This window comes from Erithacus rubecula, assembly GCF_903797595.1.
Source record: "Erithacus rubecula genome assembly, chromosome: 15".
Taxonomy (NCBI): domain Eukaryota; kingdom Metazoa; phylum Chordata; class Aves; order Passeriformes; family Muscicapidae; genus Erithacus; species Erithacus rubecula.
The window spans coordinates 7,968,097-7,988,417 of record NC_136667.1 but is presented as its reverse complement, the minus strand read 5'-3'; the positions used below and the strand labels follow the sequence as shown (position 1 = coordinate 7,988,417).

Below are 20,321 nucleotides of genomic sequence, written 5' to 3'. Positions count from 1 at the left end.
TTCTTATTCTCAGTTTGAGCTTGGACATGTGGAAAAAATAACAGTCATGAAAAGACTCACAGGCTGTCCCAGTACAGATGAACAATAAACAATACAAAGGCAAAGAGAAAAATAATAGATAAATTTTTATTATCCTCTGAGCAGTTGTAACATGGAAATTAGGACAGGATAACAGGCAATTTAATGCCAGCATATGCATTGGAAAATTTGAGGTGGCCACAAAGGGGATTAAATAGGACTGGAGAAGCAGCCAGCATTGGTATGGGAGAATAATCAAAATAAGCAAAAAGGAGAAAGGGAGTGAGGATAAACACTACCAACTTTTGCTGTACTGTTCACAGAAATGACAAGGGAAAACCCAAACTCATACAGCCATACACAAGTAGAGCAAATTATCAGCCTGAGCAGGAGGACATGCCTGGACAAGAAAGAAAACAATTGATCTCTGTGGGGTGACTGAAATCCAGCAAAAAGAACAAAAGGGTTCAAATATTGCAGAGTTAAACTGAAAGTTTTCTGAGATATTTTTTTTCTGTAGGTTTAATTTTTTTTTTAATATTGATCAGAGAAAAAAGAAGAATAGAAGTGGTAGTGCTGCTTCAAAGCAAGAGATGGGACAAAGCTCAGAGGAGGTGTGTGAGCACCCACAGCGTGTGTAAGTGCTCACAGCCAGCCTGAGGAGCCAGGTTTGGCAGAACAGATTGAAGAGGAGAAGGTGCTGAGCACAGGGGTGTCAATCCACCCCAGGGAAGCCCACGGGCTGCAGAGACAGCCCCCACTCTGTCCCAACCTGCTCAGCACAGCCAAGGCCAGGGGGAGCAGTGCTGGGGTGGCTAAAACCACCCCAAAACCACCGAGCCACTGCCCAGCTGCCCTGAGAACTGAGGGTGGAAAGCTCTGGAGGAAGTGTGGGGTGGTGGCATCACTCCTTTTTGCTGCAATGACAGCTGCAGGTCACCAAGGCACAAAGGCATTGCTGAGTTGGGGTCAGTAATGAAAACACAAAGGGCTTTACTGGGACAGGGCTCCCCTGGAAATGGCATTGCAGCATCCTCAGTCTGCTGCAGGGTCCAGGGGTGCCACATCTGCTGGGGTGAGCTGTGCAGAGGCACTGCATGGGGGAGATTTTTGGGCTGATTGTCACTGGGTGAGAGGAGGCAGAGATGGTGACCTTGAGCAGTCCAGAGCTGTGGGTTTGCCCATCACAGAACACTCATGGAAATGTTCCTTTTCAGGCATAAGCATGACTGACCTCAAGCATGTGGACAAACTGTATATTTATTGCTATAAAATGACAGCAAGTTCACTGACAAAAACAGATTGGGCAGCTGGTGGGGATTTTTAATCACAGAGAAGATTCAGTGGTCACTGAATGTTAATCCACAACTGTTTACAGAATCACATTGTTACTGCAGCATGTAGGTTTTTTCTTTGAAGGAGTTAAAATTGTATTCTGACAACATAATGACATATGGTTATTAGCTGACTTAAAATAGCATTTAGGAGATAAACAATGATTTTAAATATATATATATATAATGCAAATCTATGTACTTTATATATAAATATATCTAGCTATGCAGGATATATCTTACTGGAAACAAAGGGGGCTGGTGATAGTTTCTCATAAAATTTTATGTTGTGGCTTTCTGGCTTTTGAGATGTTGCTGATTTGTTCATTTAAAAACAAACAGAAAGAAACCCCAAGAAAAAGGCCTGGAACAGTACTTCAGAGAATTGGTTCCAAGCTTTCATATTCAAATATCAAATGACTGTGTTACTGTTCTACTTTCAGTGTTAACTGATCCAAAGGAAAAAAGGGGAAGGAGAGATAAGGCACAGGGATGGGCCTGAGGGGATGACACCAGTGCAGGCTGCCTGCACTTCCACAGTGGATGTGTAAATGAGGATAAAAACTGCTTTACTCCCCTCTCAGTGTGTAAAGTTTTATGAGCACATGGGCCTTCCATTACTTTATAACCTGGAGCTGGGGCTGCTGGGGAGCAAAGGAATAAAGGTGGAGTTGGCCTTTTCCAACCTGCCAGGATTTGCTCCAGCACTCTGAGAATGCTCTGCAGAGGGTTCCAGACTTGCTGGCTCTGCCTGGGATTGCTTGGCCTGTGGCCTCATAAAATGCTCAGGTCCTGGCTGATGAAATCAGCTTTGAGCCTCTAAAGCCATGTGAGCAGCAAACTGCTGGGGAAGGTAGGAGAGCTCAAGGACTTAAAGATGTTTAATTGGCTTATGGAGCTAAACTCCTTAAAGAACTTAAGCTGCTGTGAAAAGGGAAGCTGGTTTAAATCCCCAAATCTCCCTGCTGGAAGGGAAGCCCCAGTGTGCTGTAGGAGGCAGCTCAGGGCCTGGCTGGGCTCAGCTCCAGCACAGCAGAGGGGACAGGACTCCTGGGTGACACATCTGGCTCCCAGCAACTCTAGTGAAGCTCTGTCAGAGGCTGCTGAAAGCAGCTCTCATTTGGGGAGGTCTGAGCTCCCCTTCACACCCTAGGAACCAGAAAGTAAGAGACCTGTGAGAAATGGAAACCAGGAGGTCTGTGAACATGTGGTGTCTTTGTTTCTACTCTTTGAAGGTTTTTTAGTTTTGAGGGGGATGCTTTTGTTTTTATTGTTTGATTTCTGCTTCAGCTACTGGCTCTCATTATGTCTCATGTGATTAAAATGCCACTATTTTCTCCTTAGGAGAAAATAAAAAAGTCACATCTCTTTTTAATAAGGTTAGAGCTTTAGCTATTCCAAGTGGGCACGTTAAGCCATTTTGTCCTCAGTATTAATTTTTATGCCCCCTCCTTTCACTGAATTCAAGTCTTCATTTCTGCTCTGTGCATTACTAGAAGGATGCTGGAGCTGCTGCCTCAGCAAAGCAGTGTTGGAGGGAAAGTCCCTTCCCTTGTCTTCCTTGCATGCAGCTGATCCCATCAGACCTTGTCCCACAGACTGGACACAGTCTGGGGCTCTGGGCAGTGTCCAGGCAATGGGAGGAGGGTCTGTGCCACAGCCCTTCACCCCACTGTGTGCAGGCTGGGCTTGCACATGACCTGGCACGAGCTGCTGTTCAGGTGAATATTGTTTCAATGGTTTATTTAGCAGTTGTTTCCAAGTCATCAATAAAAACAGTGAATACACCCAGTCTCAGACCTGTGCAAACACATTTCTTTCCCACAAAACTTCCATGACTAAATATCAGTAAATGACTGGCAGATGTACAGAGCCTTCCCATTCTTCCCAAACCACTAAACAACTTGTCAGGTTTAATTTTTAAAATGTTTACAGCCTCGGCTGACAGCTGCACTGTGCAGCAGCAGCAGCAAGGTGAGTGCACCTCCTCAGTGCTCTGCCCAAAGGCTGTGAAGTGCAGAGAGAAGCTGACAGAGCCCCAGCAGGGCTGTGCTGCCTCTTCCCAGGCTGAGCATGGTGTTACAGGCACAAGTGAAACTTGGCTGCAAGTTATAAGCAGGTTATTAATATACAAAGATAGAGAATGTTTAGATAGGACTGGCACAGATCTACAGGAAAAGACACAGACTTATTCATTAGTTAATGTTGGAAGAGGACACTGTTGCTCAATGCCTAAATGAGCTTCCCTTTGCCTTTCCCATCCAGAAGACACACACACACAAATTAGGCAGCCTCCCAAATACAGGATACATTTCCCTGGAGAAAAAGAGGAGAATTTTAAAAACTCAGGCACTGCACTGGAGCACCCAAGTGTGTTTGAAATGGTTGGAGTTGGCAAAATAGTGAGATGAAAAGCAGCTTGGAATTAAATGGAAGTTGGAGCGAGAATAGAGGAGACTTCCCCAAGATGTTTAATAGGTCACAGAGGGCAGGTTTTGTTCCAGAGGGCTGGATAGAGGTTTATAAATTACAGTTCCTCTTTTGCTTTTTTTTTTTCCTCCTCTAAGAAAAGGAGAAGCAGAGGGCCTGGGAAATGCAGATGTGTAAGAGGGACTTGAGCAATGAGTTGGCCTTTTTTTGTAGCTAAGGCAAGGTTAAAATTGTGTAATTTTGTGAGGCACAGGTTAGGCTTGCAACAGGACCAAAAAAATCTGTTTAATTTACTGAGAATGTGCCCGAAGTGACACACGACATTGAGAAGGTTAAAAAGACAGGATAAAGGTAATTTTAAAAAGATAATTTTCTGAGTAAGAAAGGTGCTCCCACATTTAAAGTTATTGATTTTTGTTTTCTTTCCTTTGGGAAAGAAGGGAACAGAAACCAAACCAACTCCCTGCCCCCAAAACCCCGTGCCCAAGACTTTAATCTGACAATTCCTCCCAACTCATGGTGATTCAGATACCAGTTCCTTTTTAGCTAACCACCAAACTTCAGTGGTTTGGATAAAAGGGAACCGTGGTCTGAGTCATCCAGAGTTAGTATTTGGTTGGCAGAGCTGTGCCTGCAGGATTTTCTAAAGTCAAAAAACCCTTGCTTGTCTGCCAGAATTACCACAGCTTGTCTTGCTTTCAGAAAAAGGCTGTCTGCCATGTGATATTTTGACTGATAAATTTAATGTGGTAGTGATTAAACTGTGCATTGTCAGTTTTCGTGTTTTATTTTTTTTTTAACTGAGAGATTTGCCTGTGAAGAGGCAGCAGCTATTTTTTTCCATAATTGCATCTGTTTCAGAGAGCAGACAGATGTTGGACTGAAATTCATTATGGTATTCATAAACCCCATTGGGATCTGATGACCTAGTAACATATAGCTACTGTTCCTTGCAAAGTGTTTCAAAGTGTTCTTACTTTGAATGAAGAAATAAATTTGCAGAGGATGGGAGGGAAGGGGAAAACCTCTAGCAAGGCAGATGGCTGCACAACAGCAAGATACAATAGTTACACAAAACCTGAGAGTTCAATTTATTTCAATACATTATCTTTATTTTGCAAAATTGCCAGCCAGCCTTTGTGCACTGGTGTCATTGTAGCAGGCAGATGCTGACTTGGTGTTCTGATATGAGGCAGAGTCACAGTGGCACAGGAAAGAAGAGAAAATCAGAGTAGGAAAATTTCTCATGGAGATGCAAAATAATAGAAATAGCTTTCATGCAGGGAAGCAGTTATCTATATAATTCATATATTACTGCAGAAAAGGATTGAGGATTCAGCAGGTGCTGGAACAGAGACCAAAGACAGGAGTGTGAAACCCCATCATGACGGAAGATGTGCTCCTCTGCTGGAAGTTGGTGTGGCTGTTCCCAGGGAGAGCAGGGCTGTGTGCTGGCCTGATGGGAAGCTGCAAACTTCCAGGGGCAGCGTTTGTTTCCTCAAGAAACTGTGAAGGGCTGAGCTGGAACAATGCTGTGAAGTGCTGGGTCAGGAGGGTTATCAGTGCTCAGGGACAGAGCTCCTCTGCTCCCTGAGCTGGGACAGCCTGCCAGGGCTGCCTCGTCTGTACCACTGGGAAGGAAATTAATTCCTGCAAAAGTCCCAGTGAGCAGCATTTGGAGAAATGCACATTTTGTGGGAGACCTGCATATTAAGTTTTAGCCTTGTGAAATGAGGTGGACATCCTGGCTGGGATTACAGTAGTCAGAGGCACTTTTTCCAGCTTGCCTGTCCACTCAGGAATCCTTTGGGAAGGAAGCTGTTTGGTCTCATTTTGGATATCCTGTGAAACTGAACTAGTGTGGTTGCCAGGAACTGAAAAGATTTATTTAATTTTTAAAGAGCTGGAAACTACTGTATGTGCTACTGAGTACTGTACGGGAAATTACTGCTTTGGTTTGTTTGTCTGGATTTCTGGTATTTCCAGTTTACTCAGGATAGCAACCCTGCCTCTTGATCCTAATGCAGCAGTGCAAAGTGGAAATCTGAAGACAGATTCAGGTTTAAATATGACTTTCTGGCCCAGCCTTAATGTGTTTGGAATGAAGTGGGAATTTTCTTCAGTTCAAATAGGAGAAAGCATGAGAAATATTCAGAGCACAATCCAACAGTGCATTGAAAATGACATTTTACTGTGATTTCCAAGCACTGTAGGGACGGGTCCCAGGAATACTGAAGATATGAAGTGGATTGTGTTGGGGTTTTTTGCCTCTTTTCACTAAATTGGAATGCAAGTGGATGTCCACGGCCTGAAACTTAAATCTTCCCTTCACAGTCCAAAAACATTTTGCAGCAGCTGCACTAAGTTATCCTGGTATTTTCCAAGGTGTGAACTGATACAAGTACTCTCTGCTTTTCTGTGGTCAAGGAATAGAACTCTGGCATTGTGTGACTGCTACCAAGATAGCATCCAGACACATCCAGGCTGTATACAAGCCTATGAAGACTTTTAATGTGTAACCCTAGCCAACCAAGGGTTGTCCCCTAAAGAAATACTAAGGAGATGTCTAAAATCTCTAGTTCATATAAAAGCCAAAAGTAATGGAGAATTTTCTGAAGTGTTTTTATTCTGAGAGAAAAGTGCTGATGTTGGAGTGCCAGCATCAATGTGATCAGGTGCCTCAGGCATGGGCATAACACAGGTTCCTTACAGAAGGTAAGAAAGCTTCCAGCAAAATGAATCTCCCAGGGAGTGTTTCAGTGCCAGGGAAAGCTGGTGCTCCTAGAAATCCTGTCTGAGGCTGGTGCACATGCTGCTGCAGAGAGGAGTCCTGGCAAAGGCTGGCACACTGGGATGGCTCTCAGCTGGGAGAGGGCACACAAGCTTGGACAGGTATTTGTCTCCTACCTGTACTGCAGGGAGCCCAGCTTGAGCTTTGGGGTTTCTGAGCTTTATGTTGGATTTGTTTCCTGAAAATGCTGGGAATTATATGCAGAGGGTTGGCTCTGGAGTCACAGATATGGCATGAACTGCTGAGCCTGGCTGTTCCCACAGCCATGGATCTCCATTCCCTGAGCATCATCTGGCTGATTATTTCATTATAATGATCATGTGTGTTGGAGATTTTCTCAATGATATTTTTTCTGAATTTAGAGTTCAGAGAGGTGAGAAATGCTGAAATGAGTCAGTTTGCCCTTTTCAGGCTAAGCCCTCAGTTTAAGAAGCTGTTTGTCTACTGTAGACCAGAAATCTTGTTCTGAGTTATCTCCTTGTTTATTCCTCTGCCAGCTTCACACCTGTAGCTGAGACCCAATATAAACAAGCTAGAGGAAACAAGCCAGCATGTCAATTTGAGCCTCAGCTTTAAACACTCTCTTCCTTTACTGACTGTTACATCTGGCAAGGGCAATTACTCTTGGTAGGATTATTATGGGCCCAAATCTGTGTTGGGATGATGACAGAAGAGCTCAGAATTAGCCCAGTACTTCTGGGGTACAATGGCATTTCCTTTGCTGAAACAAAGGAAGTTCTTTCCCCTTCATTCTTGCACTTCCCTTTTAATACAAAACATCCTTTGCATGCACATAGACATTTAAAAGGTTTTTATGTTTGGGTCTGTGGTTGCTGAATTTGGCTTCAGGGTTTTGACTGTGGCTGTTGGAGAGGAAAGCTGTACAGATAGCATTTAATTGTCTCTTGTCTTTGTTATGCTTTCGTTGTTTGGTATTTTTTAAACTGAATTTATTATTAAGGGAACCTGATCACTTTTTATTACTGGTAAGGTGAATGTGGGTTTATTAACAATTGCACTAATGCATCCAAATTCTGATTCCTGGGTGTTACTCTGCCACACAGCTTCCTGCAGAGGAGCAGGTGGGAGAGCCTGCTCACAGGTCAGCAGCAGCACGAGCACCCTGCTTGCTCAGGGCTTTGGAAGGATTTGCCAGGAGCAGGTCATGAGGCTGTGGGGGACACCTGGAGCACATTTCTGTGTCTGGAGAACCAGTCAGCAAGCTGGTGAAGAACTCTGGCCTTGTAAATCTGGTTCTACTATGTGAAGTAGCCTTGTCCTTGTGGTATTTGTAGCCTCAACAGATCTGCTGTGAATATCAGTGGCAAAAGTCAGAGCTGCAGGGGCTTTATGGGAAAGGATGCTCTGCCTTCCTCAGCAGCAAGGGAAGAATTGCTCAGAGCTCTGCCTGCACTGGTGTGAGTGGGACTGGAGCACCCACAGAAACTCCTGCAGGGTGCAGGGGGAGGGCAAGGAAATGTGGTGGTAAAAGCACATAGCAGGGATAGTGAGATCTGCCTGCAAAAATACTACAAGCCATGTTCTGCTTGTAAACACTTTTATACTTCTCATTTTCGAGTAGAGCTTTCTGTCAAGTGGAAATTAATCCTCAAGTTTGGAGCACTCACCAGAGGTGAGCAAGGCAGGCAGGATTGATTTCAGCAAAGGATCTCTTAAAGAGATGGAGAGGGTGAGAGGGTGTTGGGCAGACAAGTCAGTAGTTTCACACCAGCTCTCACCAGGGAGGCAGGAAGGAAGTGGAAAGTGGCAGGAGACAAAGGACAGCCTGAAGGTTAGAGAGAAGAGATAAATAGGGATTGTGAGAAATAACACAAGCAAAAAGGCTAATGATGTATTTATGTAAGGCAGGAAGGCTCAAATGGGGAGCAAAGCTCTGGTTTAGCTTTGACAAAGGTGACAGAGGGCCAGAATTTTCTAAATGCTACCCAGGGGATAGCAGGGGGCTGGGCTGTTGCTGTGTGTGGATTTCTGCTGCACTGCACGTCGCTACATTGCATGTTCAGTTCTTCAACAAACTTACACTTTAATGCCGTGATTGACCCCAACTCTCTGTCAGTGCCTCCACATGCTGGCCTGCAGGCAGGCACAAGCACAAATTCAGGGTCACACTAGCAATAAGGTACCCAACGTGGGCTGCTCTACAGGAACACTTTGAAGCTGAGTGATCAGCACTTCTTTCAAGGAAATTGCCAAATGCCTTTATTACAACACTGCCCCTCGCTGCTGGCATTGCAGCTGCCCTGGTGTGCTAATAGGCACCAAAGACACTTGGACCACTTTGTTTTGATTTATGTCTGGAACTGTGAAAGTACCGACTGAGAATTTCGGCCCCTTCGCTTGCTCCCTGCGAGGGGACAACGCCCTGAACATCCTTCGAGAATGTTTAAGGACTTTGTCTCAGAAATATGCATTTCCACCGATATTTGTCTCTAAATGCGAGGCCCGAGAATACCCACAGGTCCTTCCAGCCTGCTGCACTAGTGCTGCACGGCGTGTTCCTCCTGCGGTCCCAATTGCCGGAGCGGAGGCTCCGGTGCCGCGCTGGTTCTGTCCGGGGCCGGGCTGGCGGAGCGGCTGCAGCTCGGTACGGCGGGCACGGCCACGGCCTCGCTCCGCAGGGAGCGGCGGGGCCGAGCGGTGCGGGAGCAGCGCTGGAGCATCACTGGAGCAGCGCTGGAGCATCGCTGGAACATCGCTGGAGCATCCCTGGGGCAGCGCTGGGGCAGCGCTGGGGCAGCGCTGCCGTCACCCCCGGCTCGTGTTCGCAGCTCCCGTTACCTGAGGGGAAGGGGCTGGCGGTGTCTCTGCTGTGCCTGAATAAAATCCTCTTGGTTGGACGCTGTCACTGCAGTTTTGGGGTGTTTCAGAGGCTTGGTTAGCGGCTGGCTCAGGGCCCCCCCCGTGCGGGAGCGCAGCGCCGGGCCGGGAGCGGAGGGGTCCCCGCACTCGCCCGGCCCTTCGCTGGCCCGCGTGGGGCGGTGCGTGCAGGGAACCTCCCATACCCCATATCCCGTATCCCATATCCTATATCCCATATCCCATACTCCATACCCCATATCCTCTACCCCACATCCCATACCCCACATCTCGTATCCCATATCCCGCATCCCATATCCCATATCTCATACCTCATATCCCATACCACATATTCCATATCCCACATCCCATACCCCACATCCCATATCCCACATCCCATACCCCACATCCCATATCCCGTATCCCATACCCCAGAGGCGATCCCCCGCCCGTGGGGGGCAGAGCGCGGCCGCCCCCGCCCCGCGGGCGGCAGGTGGCCCCGACCCCCGCCGGCTCCGCACGTCACTTCCTCGCAAACTTTTCCCCGAGCTGCTCCCTCCGCCGAAGTTGCCGGCGGCGGCCGCCCGGGCCGGGGAGGGCGTTGCGGCGGGCCGGGCATGCCCGGCTCCCTGCGCCCGCCGGGGCACGGCCGGGCCCCGTTAGCGCGGAGCCATGGCCCGCAGCCTGGACGGCATCGACCTGGCGGCGCTGCGGGTAAGGACGGCGGGGGGACCCCGACCCCCACCCGGGCTCGGGCTGCCGGCCCCGCTGCGAGGCTCCGCGGCGTGTGCGAGGCTCGCCCGCGCTGTGCGCTGCCCGGAGCTCCGCTCTGCGCTCGGGGAGCAGCGCCGAGGGGCGGGCGGCAGCGCGGGGACCGGGGGACGGCGGTGGCGGGGACGGCGGGGGGATGCTGCCCGTGCCCGCGCTGGCAGCGGAGATGCTCGGGGCTGCAGCCCCGGTTCTCTCCCGGCTCCGCAGCCCCGGGGCTGTCTCTGCCCCGCAGCCTCTGGGCTCCGCAGCCCCGGTTCTCTCCCGGCCCCGCAGCCCCGGGGCTCCCCCAGGTCGCGCTCCCTCGGCCGGAGCGGGGGTCCCGCGGGAGCGCTGCTGCGCCGCGGAGCCTCCTTCCCTGCCGGGATAATAAATAATTCCTACCGACAGCCCTAAAGGTGTTCTGAGTGCTCTGGAGAGAAAGCAAATGGGAAATTAGTATCTTCTGGAATAAAACATCGATGTGCATGGGGGTTTGGCTTTTGTGGCCTTTTTGTTGTTTTTGAAGTTTTGGATCTTTTATCCCCCCCCCTCCTTTCCCCAGGCTAGTAAAGTCAGCATTCACCTGGTTTGCTGTGAATTTTTATTGTTATCCTCTTATGTTTCTCACCTAAGCCAAACTTTGGCCACATTAAAAGCCGTGCTATCGGTGTTTCACAACCTCAAAGCAGCATCAGGGCTGTGTGTGATGCCCCGAGTTCCACTTGCCCTTTTTTCACAGGGGCTGAGCCCCGAGCAGCCCGTCCAACCCAGGCAGGGCTTTTGTGGAGCGCTCTCGACAGAAGAGGAGGGAAGAGTTCAATTGTGGCGAAAAGCAGTCATCCCCAGACAGTGAAACCAAAGAAAGCCACTTTCTAAAAATACCAGGGAAAAAAAGAAAGAGGGCTGGGACAAGCCTTTGCAATATCCACATGGCGAGGAGGGTGTTCCTGACTGGAGGCTGAAAGAGGAAAAGCAGCAGTGACAGTAAAGTTAGGAAGGATGGCAAAAGGCTTCTGGCTAAGCAAGCAGAAGTTTAATCTGGCTCTGCTGTGAGGTGTAAGGCAAAATAATTGAAGTTCTTCTTTAGAGCTTTAGCAGATGAATCTCATCTCCTTGAATAAATAAGGAAATAGTGTGAGTTTGAAAAGGAGTCATTCTGTGAAGCAGACAGCAGGCTTTGTGACAGAGCCATCTGATTCACAGCCTCCCAAGGCTGAGAGCAGCCTGAGTTTCAGTCTCAACAGGGAAGGGATAAATGTCTCGTTTAGGAAGGAACACCTTTGCACATATCAGCAGACTTAGTTTGGGGTTTGTTCTAAGTAGGAAATGAGAGGCTGGTGAGGCTGAGCTGTGGGAATTATTTAAAGACAGGTGCCTTGCCTTTCCTGTGTTTAGAATGGTTCCTGGGGTCTGGGGGAGCTGTGCTCCAGCATCCCACAGTTGTGAGTGGGGTCATTTTCCAGCTGGGGTTGCTCTGCTCCCCTCCAAGTGGGTGTTTGCCAGGGCTCTCCCCTTTCCCTGGAGGGAAGGGGACCTGTGGTTTCCTCATGTTGCTGGGTTCACCAGGGCAGCCAGAGGCTGGAAAGCTCCTGAACTCTGCATTAGGTGCTGAGGTCCAGAGGCTCTGTAGAAGAACCTGTGTTTCAGACACCTGTATCTTCTTTAGCTGCAGGGATGGGAAAAGTGCATTTTGGTCACACTCTTGCTGGGTCTGTTGCTTTTCATTCTGCCCTGCAGAGGAGATGGATGTGGCCTGGGTGCCTCTGGGTCAGCAGCCTTGCTCTTGCTTTCTGAGTGCACTGCAGACAACTCAAGGTGCTCACCATATGGTAGAATGTGTGATGGTAATTAACCTTAGAGTGATGAATGTTCAGGCCAGGATTTTGGCATCTTTCAAAGGGAATCTAGCATTTGGCAGGTGCTGGCTGCTGAAGGGTTAGCTGGACTATGGGCTTAAGTGGTAGCTGAGAGGAAGCACTGCATCAATGATATGTAACTCCAAGATAATTAAGGTGGCCCATTGTGAAGAATGCCAGCAAATAATGCAGTGCTGATATCCAAGCAAACAAAGGCATCCAAGGACCAGAGCCCAGATTAATATCCTTTATGACTCTTAACAAGCCTTGGTTCACTGTGGTGTCCTGATTAAAAGGATGGCCAAGTTGCACTCAGACCTGTGTAGGCTTGAGATGTTAATGCTCAATTTGCTAGCAAGGACAGGATAGGATTTCCACTATATTAACTTTAATGTAATGTTTATTTAGAGAATTGTTAGGATCTTTCCTAGAGTGTCAGAAGCCTTTAGAAACAAACTATTAGAATGTTAAATCAGAATTGAATTTATTGAAAGAGGCAAGAGAAGCTATTTTTGGGACACTTAAATTACTGTATTTGCATAGTAAATAAACTTAGAGAAGAAGGGCGAAGGCAGCACACACTTAAGTGAGACAGGCAAATTCCAAATTGAAAATGCAATTTAGGTTCCTCTAGGTTTCTGTGCACTGTGGGCACTTCTTAATTCAGCAGTGCTGCTTTCTGCAGGAGAGATGGGGAGTCAGGGTGCTGCTCCTGCTTCCCTGTAGGTGTTATCCCTGGAAGCCCTTCACTGGCAGAGCTCCTCAGAGCTGCTGTGAGTGTCACTGCCTGACCATGAGCTGCCCACAGCAGAGCTCTGTGCAGAGGTTGCACATGAAGCAGAGGTTTTGTGCCACCCACCAGTTGCTCCAGCAGTAGCAATGGTTTATTTGCTAACTACAGCCCCACTAAAGTATTTGTTTATATTCAGACTAGTCAAAACATAAAATGAGGAAATGAGAAGAAAGCAAAGAAAACTTCAGTGAGATCCAGTCTTGTAGGCAATCCTATGCTTGTACTAAAGTCCATATGTGAGTGTTCCCAGGGATTTCCTTTTCAGTGAGGAATTTTGGAGTTGGGGTTTAAGTCTAGAAGGCTTACTGACTTGTTTTAAAATAAGAGACAAAGAAAAAGAGACACAGACTGACCTGCATGGGTCAAAAATAAGCTATCTTGATCTGATTTATACATTGCTTTATTAAAAAAAGAAAAAGTATTATAAGGTTGGCAGTCCAGGAAGTTTTAGATTAAAACTCATTTAACTTCAAACCAAATGAACTCATTAGTTCTTTCAGTTATGGAAGTCTGGGCTGTGTTGTTCTGAAAGCTCTTGCCATTTATCATGCCAGTTGTGCCAATAAAGGTAGAATCTGCTCAGAAAAAACCCCTGTATGTTTCCATTGGGATTTTGCCAAGATAAACATTTCCATATCAGATATGAAGAATTACTTATATTAGAGGATTAACATATAAGTGGAGTGGAGAGAAAGTTGATACCTCTAAAAAAGGATGTTTTGCAACCAGGGGAATAGAAATTGTTCTTCTGAGATAATGTTTTTCTGTATCACATCCCTCAGCAGTACCAATAGCAATAGCTGACATGACAGATTGCTGAAACAGATGTGGTAAAACTGACACATGGAGTTAATAATATTTTATATAAAACTCTCAGCAATACCACGGCAAGAAATGAGCAGTGATAAATGGCTTAGCCAGAAACCAAGAAACTGATCTCTTGAGTTCTTAATGGTTTTAAATAAATCACTCAAGTGAGTTTTAACTGAAGCACCAGATATTTTGATGTACTCAGTCATTCAGGGCAGGCACTGCCCATGCCTTGCAGCAGGATGGGCTGTCTGTGCCTGAGGGGCTGCAGCAGTGCTGAAGAAGAGCCTCAGCTCCAGTGGTTGGTGTCAGAGCAACTGGTGCTATAGCACCAGTGTGGAATGGCTGACTGATCACCTGACTCATTAATCTTTTATGCAAAATTAACAGCAATCTAGTTTGGGTTCAAAGCCAAGAGTTCAATCCCTCAGTCAAATTCACTTTGCCATGTTTGCAGAGCAGGAGAGTTGAGTGTTCTCAGCCTGCCTGTAAGTTAAGGTTACCTGGTTTGGTTCATTTCCCTTCACTGAGGTAACTGGCCTCAGGTGCTTTATATTGTAAATTTTTCAGTTCTGCTCTTTAGGTTTTTTTCTTTATTGCACTGCTCATACCAAGTGTTTCACAGCAGAGAACAGCAGCTCAGCCTCCAGGCTATCTCAGTCTGGTAAGGCTTAGGAACCTGGAGTTTATCCTTATTCTGCTGTAAGCGGAGTCAGCAGCTGAATTCTAGTATTTTTCACACATTTTCATTTATTTGTTGTATCTGCTTTAGTGCTATCCTGCCAGTCTTCACTGAGTTACTGTGTATATAGAGTTTTGTGAAACTTGACTGAAAACTTAAACATTAATGCATTTCTACCCTGTGTTTTGGCAATTTCCCCTTTGGTATGTAACACAGATGCTTAGGAGATTTCATTTTGGTGGTGTACAATTAGTTTCAGTTATGAAGTGGTTGCTCTAATCCAAATAATGTAATTTCTTCTGCTTTTTGCAGGACCCTGCGGGAATATTTGAACTGGTGCAGGTTGTTGGAAATGGGACATATGGACAAGTCTATAAGGTTTGGATGCCTCTTTAATTAAGGATGTTGTTCTGTATTACCTAAAGCAGAAGTGAGCACCAGCTAAGGAGGTGGACAGTTGTTCCAGTGGCAGCCTGGTTTATCTTGCTCTCTCTTCTGCATAATGCAAAATGTGAGATTCCATGGTCTTTCCTTCATGTCTCTGCTGCCACAGGTCACATAAATGACTTTTGTACTGACTTCCCTCTGCTCTGTGCTTGCTTTCTCTTTTTTCAAAATTATTTAAAAGGTGTCTGGCAGAAATTTACATCAGTGATGGCTGAATTAGGCCTGGATTGGGTGAAGTTTAGAACTTGGACAGCAGTGCTCAAGACAGAGGTGTCAATGAGCCCTGCTCTGCAGGCAGGCAGTGAAGTCTGATTTCTGTCATTACCTTTGTCACTGTGGTATCACAGCAGAGCCCCCAAACAAGAAACTGCAGCAATTAACATTGTTTGCCAAGCCAAGAAAGATTCAGAGGTGCTGTTATTTTCCACCTGTAAAAAGATCCCAAACCTCCTGAATGTTCTGTGAAACAGTTGACCTTCTTTTTGTGTCTGGATTTATCGTATATTGGGAAATAAAAATTTCAATCTAGTCACCTTTTATGAATGTTGAGTATGAATCAGCTGCTTAATCATGGCAGAAGCAGGAAGGAGCACCATAGTTTGCTTCTCTGCTGCAAAAGAAAAGGTTTTGAGCTGTCATGTAGCTCATGTTAGTTAGTTGCCAAAATGTGCAGGAAATATTGACAGTGACAATTTAAAATGGTACCAAAGGCTGCTCTCACTGAGGGTCTGACAGCTCTGGGAATGATTTGAGTCTCTGCTCATTCTGGGACTGGCTGGAGCATCTAAGGAAGGCACTGCACCCAGAGCAAATGTCTGTTTCCTCAGCAGGAGGGAGCTGCGATGGAACTGCTGCTTCTGCACTGGCCATGGGAAATTAGGCTCATACTCACTTTTCTTTTTAACATCTGTGTAGTGTGTCCTCTGATCTATGAAATGCTACAACTGATAGTAAAGTGCATTAATGGAATTCTGGAATCATTTTGCATTTTTGTGCAATCAAAGTGCACTTTGTGCTTTGTCTTGTGATTATAAATATTTAAGTTATAAATTAGTTTCTGTTATCCATATACTTTGCTCATATCAGTAGAACATATTTTTATTCTCCTGAGGTGTTAGATTCTTCCATATGTTCAGAAACTACACAGAGTAATTTGCACATAATCAAAGAAAAACTCATTCCAGGCTGATAAATTATATTCAGGATTACTAAATTGCTTTGTTGGCTATGAAGATGATTCATATTTTAATATATGCAACTCTATAAAAATGAAAATAAAATTTTGAGGATTCATCATTAGATTTGGAAGACCATGTTTAACAGATTTATTGAAAGAGAGTATTATTCACACTGAATTATTCCAGTTCCAGTTCAGGGTCTTTTAAAATAAAAGAAGTATGAATTGTACACATAACAATGCTAGAGCTGAGTAGAAACGTTATAAAGATTTGTGTACAATAGCTAACTAAAATCCAGCATGTTTTTTTGACCACTTATGAAGCAGTAGGACATAAATACAGAAGTACTGACAACTTCAACCTTTGGAAAGTGTGAATTAGATGGGAAAAAAATCTGATGGTACCCAGAATTCATGAGATTTAGGCTTCATTACCTCTTGAAATGACAGATGAGTTTTTCAGTTAATTCCTGGTTTCCATGTGCTGGAATCCAAAGAACAATCTTGGCTAAGAGGTGAGTCAGAATAATGCCATGGGAGGTGGTAGCACAGAGTCTTCCCTGCCAGTGAGGGAAGACTGAAAGGTTGGAAGCAGTGCATTTGCTGGTAGTTGGGAAGGATGAGTGTTGACACTTTTGTGCCTTTCTCTGCTCAGTTGAGGAGCTGAAGGTCAGGTGGTGTCCAGTCTCTGCACCATCTCTATTGAATGTGTATGGAAAAGAGAAGTTTCTGCACATCCCATGCTCTGCTTCTGGCAAGATCTGTCTGTGCTCCTGCCTGCTCTTGAGGCCAGGGATGAAAATGAGTGTGCAGAGCATGAGGGATTCCTCTCCAAAGGATGAGGACCAGCATTTTTGAGGGTTTCTGGAGCTGCTGATCATTAAGGACCCTCAGACAGCAGAGCAATGTTTTGTATCACATAACTATCAGTATGGGGGGTGAGCAGACTGAAGGTGTCCCTTGGAATCTTTGGGATCTGCTGAGACATGCACTGCTGAGTTCTTTGCCTGCTCCCATTAGCTCCAGGAGTTCAGCTGAATGGGCTCTGTGGCTCTGAAGTGGCTCTTGGTCCATCACCCTTGCTGTAGGACAGCTGTGTGCTGGACTGTGCTTGTGTGTTCAGTAATAACTAAACTGTAAGTTCAGGGGAAGTGAAATTTTATTTTTTTCAAAGACTTCTGCTGTTAGTTTCATAATCTTTGACGAGAGGTGTTTCTTCTGTAGAAGCCTGATAAGCATTTTCTGTGCTCCAGTTTTCAATGCAGGGTCATATTTCTGTTGAGTAAGTGGGGACAGGGAGATATGGGGGCAGCTGAAGGGGTTGCCATTTTTGAAGTGTTTGGGTCACACAATTTCTCCTGAGCTCTAGAAGAGGATGTGAGACTCTGAGTTTATGGCTGCTCTGGTTTTTCAGTTGTAAAGATGAAGAGGAATTGTTCTTAATCCTTCTCATTCAGCCATGCTCTGACAGTCCTCATCCTTCTGCAGTTTTCATGGGCCAAATGAGGTCAGCAGTGGTGTTTTCTGGTGTCAAGAGGCACCTGATTGGGGTATTTGTCTTCCTTATTTTTAGTGATGTGGATTAGCCATCTCCTGGGCTTGCCATTTGTCAGTGGCCCAGGGAAAGAGAGGCCAGTCCTTTGGATAGTTCCAGGGGCTGATGTGTTTTGGCACATGATCTTGGAGGCTGGTGATAAACCCTGACAGATTTGCAGCTGCTGTGTGTGCAGAATGGTTGTATCTTTAATGGAGTCTGAGGGCACAGGGACCTTGGAGGGGTGCTCTGGTTTGGAGCTGTGAGAGGCAAGAAGGAAGATGTGGTTTCCCAGTAAAGCAGCTGATGGAGAAGCAGCAGTGCTGCTGCTGGGGCTGAGCAGGGGCTGGTAGCAACCCTGCCTTCCTCTGCATAGCTAATATTTTTATTTCTCTGTGGTCACATAGGACTCAGGATGCAAAAAGGAAGCAGGTCTGAGTAAGGAAGTGTGTGAGGTTTTGCCTGTTCAGTTTTTTAGCTTCTTGGCATTGAATGTGCTTCAGTTGCTGACGTGAGTTTTGAGTTATTTTGCTGTTGATGTAGAGTGGCAGGAGTGCAGCAAAACATAAATACAACATTTCAGTTTTCTTAATTTGAAAGTCTGTAAAGTTTTTTATATTCCATTTTGCTGGCTGATGTAATTAGGTTGGGAGTGGTGGGGGGAAGGAACATGGGGTTTTTTGAGACTGGGTGGTGTGTGGAAAGAATCACCCAACCATGCTAAATTATGGAGTGTTATAATCTGAGGACTGTATTGAAAACCCTAATTAATGGTAGCACCTGGAAGGTTAAATGTAAGAAACATTACAATTATGTTCAGTATAATCCAGATGGTGAATGTGTGCAAACTGAAAATTTTAAAACCATCCCTTCTGTGGGTGGGTCAGAAATAGCCACTTTCCAAAGATTGTGTCTTGGGGCTGAAATGCAATTTCAGTCTCCTTAGTGCTGCAGAGACGTTAAAGATGACACATAATTTCAGGTTGTTTTGTTGTCATTTGTGGTGAGTTACAGTTTTCAAGCTAATCTTAGTCTTCAAGATTATGACGAGTCAAGAAGTGAAATGAGTTGTATTCTACAGAAATGACCAAGTGCTACTCTGTTTCATTAGCACTAAAAGTGCTTGTTTGTCTCTCTTTGCTTTATTTCAGTTGGTAGTGATGCCTTTTTCTTGGTCCTAAAATTAAGAGCCAGACACTGTTAAGGGATAGGGTTTTTACTGAAGTGTTTCATGAAGGTATTTATGGCGAAATGCACTGAAATGCACACACACAGAATCACATATACAATTTTATAGACCTTGTAAATTAGCATATCTAACAAAGATGTCCCAAGGAGAGGCTTGAATGAGTAGTGTGACATGTCCCTGTTCTAAGGTATTCCCCCCAGATGGGCCCAATCCTATTTGCAGGGTGTGTTCCAGAGGGGGATTGGTTTCTCAAGATTGCATAGGAGCTTCCAGCTCTGAATCCTTTGGGATGTTTGCTCTCCTGGCCTGGCAGAATACCAGGACTGTGCTAAGATACCAGGCTTAAAGAATTAAAAGTATGCATGCAAAGAGTATGAAAATACATAAAAGATATAGGAAAAGGCAAAAATCATCCTGGCATCAGTAGAAGAGCTGATTATCTTGTCCACATGAAAAGGTAGTTAACTACAGCAGGCAGCAGTGTGGTTGGTGCAGGAGGTGCAGTACAGGGATGCACAGGGCAAGGGGGTTGCTCAGGAAAAGTTCAATTTGGATGTAAGAAGAAAATTCTGTACCATGAGAATGAGTCATCACTGGAATTGGTTTCTCACTGTGGTTGTGGAGTCACCCCTGCTGGAAATATCCAAGGCTGTTTGACACTGTCTTGGTTAATATAACCTAAGTCCCTGCTTTTAAAAGGTGGGACCATGCATTCCAGAGGCCTTTTCCAATTTCAGTTTGAGTTCAAGACATACCTGCTATCAACCCAGCCAATTAGAATGTGAATTACTAACTGAGAGGATACAAAAAACCTCCACTCTTATTTGAAATGCATATATATATAATAGGTAGTTAATGGTGTATATTCAGTTATCAGGATCAGGAGCATTTTTGTGCTGGGATTTTTTGGGGGTTCGGCATTGTGTTTGGTTTGGCTTTTTTTTTTATCTTGGCTTCCCTGCCTATTAGCATGGCAGTGCCAGACCATAGTCAGCACTGGATTTAAAAATAATGGATCAAACAGGCGAAATTAATTAGCAAATTGTGAAGTCCTGGTTCTAGTTAGTGAATATTTCAGAGGAACTTGATTAAGGTTCTTAGGAGCCAAACTAGTTTATCAAAAATAGAAGAGTAAGGATGTGAAAAAAACCTCTCAGCTGTGGAGTGCCTCTATACAATAAAGGCTCTGACTGAACAGAGCAATGTACAATAATTAGATGTGTCATTAGAGAGTAGTAAAACCCTTGCAAATAATTTGTAGACAGGCCTGCTGCTTTCAGGTCCTCCATGTTGTAGAGCTAAAAGTCCATGTGGGAGAGTACAATGCATTTCATCCTAAACTGTTGGCATTTTGAGCTCATGTTGCATAACACTTCAGATTTTGTCACTGGGTCATGCTATTTTGAAGGTAAGAGAACATGCTAAAAATGCACTGGTGGTAATATGAGCAGAGTAGGAAGTAGTTCAAGCTCTTAATTCCCTGCTCAAGCACTTTGCTGGGCTTTAGGTACCTCACTAGTGACACTGATTTCAGTAATCCTGACTGCTCAGCAGCATCCAGGTGCACACCAGTGAGAGCTCATGGATCTGAGTTTTGCCATATCTGACCCACTCAGAAATATTTCCATTGTATATGGTATATAAATTAGTGGAACTTGGGGAAAACTCATGATGGTCTCTTTGCAGTCCAGAA

General features: G+C 45.4%; 1 protein-coding gene across 5 annotated transcripts in view; it reads left to right on the top strand.

Annotated features, from left to right (window-relative positions):
* The first annotated feature begins 9,905 nt into the window (after nt 1-9,905).
* Nucleotides 9,906-20,321, top strand: part of NRK (Nik related kinase) — an 87,091-nt gene continuing 76,675 nt past the window's right edge. For 3 of the 5 annotated variants that reach the window (XR_013775987.1, XM_079318851.1, XM_079318849.1), the window contains exons 1-2: nt 9,906-10,104; nt 14,594-14,659. Coding sequence is in view for 4 of the 5 variants with exons in the window: in XM_079318851.1 (XP_079174977.1) it covers nt 10,063-10,104; nt 14,594-14,659 (108 nt within the window). In the remaining variant the exon portion in view is untranslated. The remainder of the gene's footprint in view (nt 10,105-14,593; nt 14,660-20,321) is intronic. The other 2 variants (XM_079318850.1, XM_079318848.1) reach the window with 1 other exon arrangement.